The 8,690-nt window shown below is 57.2% G+C and overlaps 1 protein-coding gene across 1 annotated transcript in view; it reads right to left on the bottom strand.

Annotated features, from left to right (window-relative positions):
• Nucleotides 1-2,798, bottom strand: part of FAM117B (family with sequence similarity 117 member B) — an 80,076-nt gene extending 77,278 nt beyond the window's left edge. Inside the window, exon 1 of the mRNA XM_075933839.2 lies at nucleotides 2,047-2,798. Coding sequence (XP_075789954.2) covers nucleotides 2,047-2,755 — 709 coding nt within the window. The 5' untranslated portion in view covers nucleotides 2,756-2,798. The remainder of the gene's footprint in view (nucleotides 1-2,046) is intronic.
• Nucleotides 2,799-8,690: the final 5,892 nt, after the last annotated feature.

Raw genomic sequence — 8,690 nt, forward strand, 5'->3', positions numbered from 1 at the left:
AAGGACGGGGGAGAGATGCTCTGGGGCCGGGGTGGGAGGATGCGCGGAGGGAGGTGGGGTCAGGACCCGCTCCAGCTCCAAATATTGATGGAGCATGGGCACCACGAGCCCACACAACTCGCCGCCCATGCCTCTGCTGGCTAGCTGACTCTCTCTCTCTTTTTCAGAGCGGGCGGGAGAGTGCTGGCTCCTCGCGGAACTCCTAGTTTTGGTCCGCAGGACCCCAGGGTTCTAGTGTATCACACAGCTCCTGGTACTGAACTGAGATTAGCAGTCTACAGCAGTGGTTCAAAACCTTTTTTTAAGACAGATACCTGTAAACTTAAATAAACCTGCAGATCCCCTCCCAGAAGTGATAGATAGGGTAGTGGGAGGCACATGGAGTCATGTGTCCCCCACCTCCAGATTTCTACCTTCCTTTTGGCCCTGCTCCCTGAAGTGCTGATGTAGCAGGGCAGAACAGTGGTATCTCTCCTCTAGGGATGTGAATGACTAGCATTTGCTTATTGGATAGTCAACACACTAGGCAACTAGCAGAAAGAGGCAGTAAGGGTCCGGGGAGGGGGAAACAGTAGAGAGTGCCTCAAAGCAGCAGCACTGCATAGAGCCTGTGACCAAACCCTGGGCTCCACGTGGTGCTGCTGCTTTGAAACACCGTGTGCAGCCAAGGTTACATGCGGCGCTGCCGCTTAGAAATGCCGCTGGTAACACAGGGCCAGCAGGGGGCTGCTTGAGTTCCCTGCTAGCCCCATGCTCCCCACAGTGCTTTTGTCTTTGAAGTGTAGCAGCAGCCCTGGGACTGTGCTACACTTCAAAGGCTGAGGTACCTTTACTGACTAATCAAATAGTGGATGCAAATTGCATTGACCATTCAATTAACCAATTAATTTAAATTTAACATCCCTACTCTCTTCAGCTAGCTGATGCCTGCTCATGGAGTCAATGTCCAAGAAGCTATCCCTTCTTATTACAGGTGGAGCTCTGCAGTGATGCTGCCTTTTTTGGTTGCATCCCCTTAACCCAGAAAAGCTGCGCAGCCCAGAGGAGAATCAAGAAGAGGAGGTGGCAGGGCTCAAGCTCAGTCCTTGGTGAACCCCCTGAAATCTGTTCAGGGATCCAGAGGGGATCCTTGACCTCTCTAGCTGAGAACCAGAGCTCTACAGAAGTACTACATTTTTTCTCAGTTTCTTCTCCCTCTATGTTTTTTGCTCTCATGTGTAAATGCTAAGAGTATTAGAAGTCAGACAAGTCTGAGCGCATCCCTAACCTTTCCTCACCCTCCCAAATCATCTTTGCCCTCCAGAAATACTTGTTCTGACATAGCACTTTATGTACGTAAATTGGTGTTCAAAAAGTGAATCATGTCCCCCTCTGTCACCAAAGCAAAAATCATTATTCCCAAATTAGACAGACAGACATCACTCTGACTTGTTTACAAGACACTTATGTGAGTGGAGGAACCAGGCAAGAACACAGTGTCCTGTCAAGCCCATACTAACCAACAGTTCCCACTGCAGCAAGTGCCATGCTCAGCAGTTGGGTTAGAACATGCATTACTGCAAGGATATGTCTATACAGCAATTATAAAATCTATGGCTGGCTCATACCAGCGGATTCCCATGAGGGGTCCCAAGCGCCAGCCCAACCCCAAATGACTGCACCATAATAAACAAGCCCTTGGCCCAAGCCCTGAGTTGCTCGGCATGAGCCAGCTGCAGGTTTCCAATTGCAGTGTAAACATTCTCTGACAGAAACTTCCCCCTTGCCTCGGACGCAGGGCCGCCTCAGCCCAGCCACGCGAGGGAAGCGGTCGTGTCCCCCCCGCCGGGGCCGCGTCTCCTGCCTGTCTTAGCTAGGCAGGCTTTGCACCGCCACAACCCGCGTCCCCACTGCCCACGCCGCCACCGCCGTGCACCAGCCCGACTCCCCGGCCGCCTCTCCCATCCACACCGCATCGTGCCGCCGCCCGCGGCTGAGCGCAGGGCCAGCGAGGCAATGCCCCAGCGCCCCACGCTCGGGTCTCCAGCGACCCCCGCGCGCACTCACCTCTACAGACGGGGGAGCTGGGGCTTTTCCTCTCCGGGGAGCTCCTGCCCTGCTCCGGCGAGCGCCGCCGCTGGCGATGCCGGACCCTGCCAGCCAAGGCGGCCCCCTCCGGCAAGGGCGGCCCGGGGGAGAGCGCGGAGCTAGGCGGCGGGGGGGGCGGCGGCGGCGGCGGCGGGGGCGGCGGCAGTTGCTGAAGGCGCGGAGGGCTGCCACGCGACGAGGCAGAGGCGGTTGAGCCGCTGCTGCTGCCCCCTCCCCCCGGCGTCTGCGTGGCCACCGCGGGGCCGGCTCGCGCGCTGCTGCTGCCGCCGTTGGGGGGCGCTGCGCGCGTGGGGCTGGTGCTGCGCGAGGCAGGCGTCGCGCGAGAGAGACTCCCGCCTGAGGCGCTGCCTGCGCCGCCGCCGCTCCTCGTGGGGCTGCCATATTGCTGCTGCTGCTGCTGCTGCTGCTTGAGCTGGAAGGGCACCGTGGCCCGCATGGGCTGCAGGCGACTGCTCGCTCCCCCGCCAGCCGCCCCGCCGCCCCCCAAGGCAGTAGCAGGGGTGGGGGAGCCATTGCGCCTCATGCGCGGGTGGGACATTGCGTGCCCGGCGGCTGGGCAGCCCGCGGACGGCTCCTCGAGGGGGGTGCAAACACCTCGCGCTCCCCTCCCCCTGCGGAAGGCCCCTCGCACAGCCACTAGCCGGCCCGCCTGCTCCGTGCGCTTCATCAACAATAGTGCCCCGAACGCCCTGCTCCGCCCTCCGTCGCCTGCCATTGGACACGCCTCAGCCGCGCTCGCGCCGCTACAGCGTCCTGATTGGCTGCAGGGCGCGCTCCTGAGTGGCCGGCTATTGGCTCTTCCAGAGGCACTGTCCTGCGTGCGCGTGCCCATGTCCCTGCACGCGCTCCAGCTCGGAGCGGGGACCGGTCCGTAGCGCCGCGAGTTGCAGCCAGTCCGCGCGACCCTGGCCGGGCCCCGCGCCTCGGCCTCGGCCTCATGCAGGAGACGCGGCAGCAGCTGCCCAGCCGAGGGGAGTGATACAGATGAACAGTGTCGCCGAGCCTGGCCTTTGCACACTCACCTGCCCCGTCCCACAGCTCCTGCACCAGTGTCACATTTCACAGCTGGGGTCCCTACACCCAGCTAGTTCAGAGCTCGGAGATACGGGATTGGCCTGTAGGAATTCGGGATATGATGTCCCCCACCTGTGACTAGGGATGTTAAAAAACAGTTAATTGATAGTCAAGTAATCTCATGAATTCTTACTGGTTAGTTGACTAGTGTCATAAGCGTGCACCCAGAGAATTTTTTTAAAATGCACTTTGACCCCTCCCTCCATTAGCCACACTCTCTGACCCCTGTTAACCACGCCCCTGGCCCCCATTAGCCACGCCCCTGGAAAGTTAACCCTCTCTGGGCAAGATGGGCACATGACCAAAAGTAAAAAGTGTTATGTGACCCCTGACCCAAGGACTTTTCCCACCATCCTCCTACCAATAGGGATTAGTTTGGCCACCACCAATCGCCCCCCTCCCCCATGGAACTATCCTGCAATTGCATTAATCCAATGTGTGTGACATTAATTGGAGTGGAGAGGCTGGGGGGGAGGAAGTGTTCCCTCTAAGAGTTTCCTCCCATGAGCAGAATGAATTTTGTGTTGTGCACCAGTACTGAGTTCATGTGGCTTCTTTTGGATGTGCCATTGTGGCACCCAAGTTATTAATAGCTACCTTTCCCCTCTGCTTCCATGTCTCTTCCCATTGCTCCATCAACTCCCCTGGTGCCTGCTGCTCCCCACCCCTCATCCTCCTCTGCTGTCCTGACTCCTGCCCTTCTCACTGCTCTCAGCCTTCCTGAGACCTGCCCCCCCCTCCACCAGCCCTTCTCTCCCCCCTGTGCCCACTCCTCCAGTAGCCCCACTCTGATCATGTGAGCTACCCCTCCTCATCCCCTCATCTAACACCTCCCTCTACACACCTGCCCTGCCTCTCTCCTCTGGTGCTGGTTCCTCCCCTGCAGGTGTCTGCCCTTCTGCTTCACCCCCAGAATCCACTGACACCTGCACCTTCCCTTAGCCCTGCACCCTCCTGGTGCCTCCCCCTTCCCTCACTGCCCTGCCTCCTTTGCCCTTTTTTCCCTGATGCCCATCCCCTCACCTCCCTCTGCTCCCGTTCTCCTCATGCCCCTGTGCCCTCACACATGACTTGCTCCAACCCCACCTTCCTCATGCCCACCCCTTCTTTCTAGCCTTCTCCCAGCACCTCCCCCTCCAATCCCCAATGCCCTTACCCTCTCCTCTTCCAGCATCACCCTGTCCCCCTCCCACTGACACCTCCCCTCCTGCCCTTTTCCTCATTGTCTCCACTTCCCCCCTAGCATTTGTGTCTCCTCTACCTTGCCCCTTTGGTGCCTTCCCCTTTCTTCCCCCTCTCTCCTCCCCCTCAGTACAAGCCCCTTCCACTCCTTCCCCTTTCTTCTTCCTCCACTCTACCCCACTGCAAAACCCCTTCCTCTCCCACTCCTTCCTCTTATACTCCTCCCGCCCCTTACCTTCAGCTTCTGCCTTACAGCTTGCAGTGCTGGAGTCAGAGCCATCCCAAGCTGCATGGCCAGGGAGGGGCACCCCCGGGGCACTGTATGGTGCTGCCAGGCCGGGCGGGGCTGCTTCCAGGTGCCTCAAGGGCACCGCACTGTGCTGCCATGCTGGGCGGGGGTGTTCCCGGGCGCCTCAGGGGTGCCGTGTTGTGCTGCTGGGCCATGCGGTGCTGCCGGGCCGGGTGGGGCCCAGGGCGCAAAAATGGCTTGGGCTAGCCGGCCCGAGACATTAGGGTGTGCCTGGGCACACACTGCATACCCCATGCACATGCCTATGACTAGTGTATGGTCCCCAGGGGTGGGTCCAGCAGCTAGTGTGCTATGGCCCCACTCTGAGGAGCCCGCTGCCTTTCCTTGTTGCTGCCTCTATATTAGAGGCAGCAGTGCAGGGTGCCTGGCAGGAGCTGGTCCATGAGAGCAGCCAGTTTAAATACTTCCTCCCCTCGCAGACCGGCTGCCTGTCGCCCTGTGTTGCTGCCTCTGATAAAAAAGCAGTAGCATGGGGTGGCAGCAGCCCATCTTGGGGGGGGAGGAGTCTGAGCTCCCAGACCCAGTATAAGCCAAAGCTGAGCTGGGCTGCCTAGCCACTCAGCTCCTAATTCACTTTAAATACAGAGTCACAGCAGGGGTAGGTCCCAGACCGGTCACAAGCCAGGACTGAGATGGGCTGCTGGCCAGTCTGCTAAAAAAAATTTACTGGCAAAGGTGGGAGGGGAGGGGTGAAGAGGGAGAGAAATGCATGTAGTCTATAGCATTAACCTATAAGCTTTTGCTTATAGGTTAATTGGTTAATCAACTACACTATTATATCCCTACCCATGACCCAGTTAAACGTAATGTTTGAGCGGTTGACCATTTAAACCGGATTTTACATTCCTATTTAGGAGCTGGCTACCAAAGATCCTGGCTCTTTCCCCGTGCAACAGTCTAGCACACCTTTTTACACCCAAGATCACTTTTTAAATGACAGACCAAGCCAAGATCTACCACCTTGCCCCTTCCTTGAAGTCCCGCCCTCTCTATTCTCCTCCTCTCCATCACTTGCTATCCCCAATTCTTATACTGCTGCTTTTTTAAAAAAAATTCTTATGTAGGAAGAGGTTTTTCCAACATTTGGCCTGTCTAAACTGGACCAAATGTCAGAAAAAAACCCTTCTTTTGGAAGCCCCCTTATTCCTTGTGGAAAGAGGAATATAGGGGTGACCGAAAGAGCATGTTTGCTCTTCCGCTAAAAAAGTGGAAGAACAAACGCAACCCTGGATGAAGAAGAGTTTTTCTGGGATATCTCCAGAATCCTGAAAAACTCCTGCAGTCTAGCCGGACCCTCGCTGGGTTGAGTCTCTGGGGTGGGAATGAGGGATTTGGGTGTGGGAAGGGATGGAGGTGCAAGCTCTAGGAGGAAATCTGGATGCAGGAGGAGGTGGAGAAGGGGACACTGGCTCGGGGAGGGGGCAGTGTTGGGGTACTAAGCAAGCCCCAGGCTTGTGGATGCAAGGGTGCAGGAATTTGGGTTGGAGTATGTGAGGGGCTCAGGGCAGGGGGTTCACTGGAAGGCTCAGCTCTAGGGTCTGGGGAAGGGGGAATGCAGGAGTGGTTGTGCCCAGATGGGGACTCGGCCCCAATTGGGGGTTTGTTGGCCAGGCTTCATTTTTAAATAAAATACTATGTCAAACACAAAAAGTTTCTGCATTGTCTTTATGAGAATGGCAGGGAACCTGCCTTGAGTCAGGTGTCACTGACACATAGAAAACTCATTCGGGAGCAGGGGACACAGTACTGGGGAGGGGTGCTAGTAGGTTCTGGGGGCAGGGAACAGGGTGCCAGTGGAGGCAGGGGACAGGGGACAAGGTGCCAGTGAGGGACAGGTTTCTGAAGCAGGGGACAGGGTGCTGCGGGGGGACAGGTTTCTGCAGAGGGGAGCAGGCTGCCGAAGGGAACTGGTTTCTGCAGGGTGGGCAGGGTGCCAGGGGGGCAGATTTCCGCAAAGGAGGGGCAGGGGAGAGAGAACGGGGGCAGGAGGGCAGGGGACAGGCTTAGGGCGGGGGATAGAGAACAAGGTTCGGGGGCAGGGAGTCCCCTACACCAGCCACGGACGGAAGGCTCCATCCCACGCTCCCTCCGGGGACGACCCTCCTCCCTCCCACCCCCCACTACGGAAGGAAGCCCCGTTGAGCGCCTCTGCCGGGTCTGACCCCCCCCCCCCCCCAGCAGGGAAGCCCTCAGGGGCGAACCCCTCCCCATGCACGCCTGCCCCGGGGCCGAAACACCCCCCTCTTCCCCTCTCCACATGGCGCAGGAAAACCCCGTGCATGCCTGCCCTGGGGCCAACACCCCCCCCCCCCACGGCGCAGGGAAACCCCGCGTGTGCCTGCCCCGGGGCCGAAACACCCCCCTTTTTCCCCCGCATGCGCCTGCCCTGGGACCGAAACACCCCTCCCCTCCACCCTGCGGCGCAAAGAAACCCCGCGCATGCCTGCCCCAGGGACAACTCACGCCTCCTGCACCAGTGCAGGGAAGTCACCATGCTCCTCTTCTGGAGCCAGGACCCCATCCCGTAGCACGCCTGGCAAAGCAGCCAGCACACTTCCGGAACTCCCGGAAGTGGCGCTAAGCTGCGGGACTTCCATCCACCCGCAGGAAGTCGGCACTACCTTAATTGTCACTGGAGGTAAGTACTGGGGCTTCTTGGGGGTGGGTGGAAAATGGGGGGGGCCGGACACCTCGCGATCAACTGGTCAAGGCCTTGCGATAAACCAGTCGATCGCGATCGGCCTGTTGGTGACCACGGGTCTAGCAGTTATGGAAAGCAACTGTGGTCGAGCTCTTCCAGGCTTAAATTAATGCTGACAACTTAGAAGTCACTCTTGTGTGTCTGAATCTTTTAAACATGCTATTGCAAATAGTATCTATGATTGCTGTAACTATCGGATCAGAGATTTTTAATTCTAATCCAAAAATTAGTTTCCGCCATACAACCATTTCGCAGAACAGGCTGTCCAGAGCAGCCCCTGTCTGTGGTGGGCCTAAGCGAGTTGCAGGCAGGGGGGCTGCTCCAGCCCAGTTGGGTTGTAGCGGCCCCCCACCTGTTCCCCCTTTAATTGGTTAACCAGTTAAACATCACATTTAATCAGTTAACAAATTAAATGGGATTTTATATCCCTAATCTAGAGCTTCCAAACCATGAAGTAGAGGGGCTCCAGATTGGGGTGATGCAGTTGGCTCTGAGCCTGAGTGAGGAGATCCAGGAACAGGAGAAGAGCTCTGGGTGTGTGTGTGAGAAGAGTTCTGGCAGAGTAGTGAACTGGAGCTAGTGGGAACAGGCTGGTGTTATCAGCATTGGAGAGACCCTGTGTTGTCATACCCTGAGGAGGACCTCTTGAATTAGAGGGATGGGTGAAAATGAATAGAGAAGGTGGGAAGCCCATGACACCAGATCCGCATCTTCTATTGAGCCTGGGCTGAGTTTGAGGAAGGAGCAAAACTGTTGGCACTTCCTGTTGTGAATAAATCTAGGCGGGGAAACCCCTAACTGTGGAAGATGCTCTGAGGGACCACTCGTGTGTGTTGAAGGAAAGGCTGAGCATATTCTGGGTCCCCAGGAGGCAGGTAGCCTCCAAGTGGATAGACGGGCTCACACAAAACTCCCATAACAGCCAGGCTTCCTGGCACGGGAAACGAGCGAGCACCACCCTGTTTGTTTATACAGATCCCTGTGGTGGCGTTTGTCAGGACTGACATGCATTTGCCATGCATGTGAGCTTGGAACTCTTGACTCAGCTGGACCGCCCTGAGATCTCTCATAGAATCACAGAGCTGGATGAGACCTTAGAAGGCCATCAACTCCAGCCCCCTGCCCAAGGCAGGACCACTCCCAATTAAATCAACCCAGCCAGGGCTTTGTCAAGCCGAGACCTAAACACCTCTAGGGGTGGAGACTCCACTACTTCCCTAGGTAACCCATTCCAGTGCTTCACCACTCTCCTAGGGTGTGTCTAGACTACCTAGTTTTGTCAACAAAAGTGGACTTTTGTCGACAAAACAATACCAGCGTCTACACTACCGCGGA

This window comes from Pelodiscus sinensis, chromosome 7 (assembly GCF_052426305.1).
Source record: "Pelodiscus sinensis isolate ZL-2025 chromosome 7, ASM5242630v1, whole genome shotgun sequence".
NCBI lineage: Eukaryota > Metazoa > Chordata > Testudines > Trionychidae > Pelodiscus > Pelodiscus sinensis.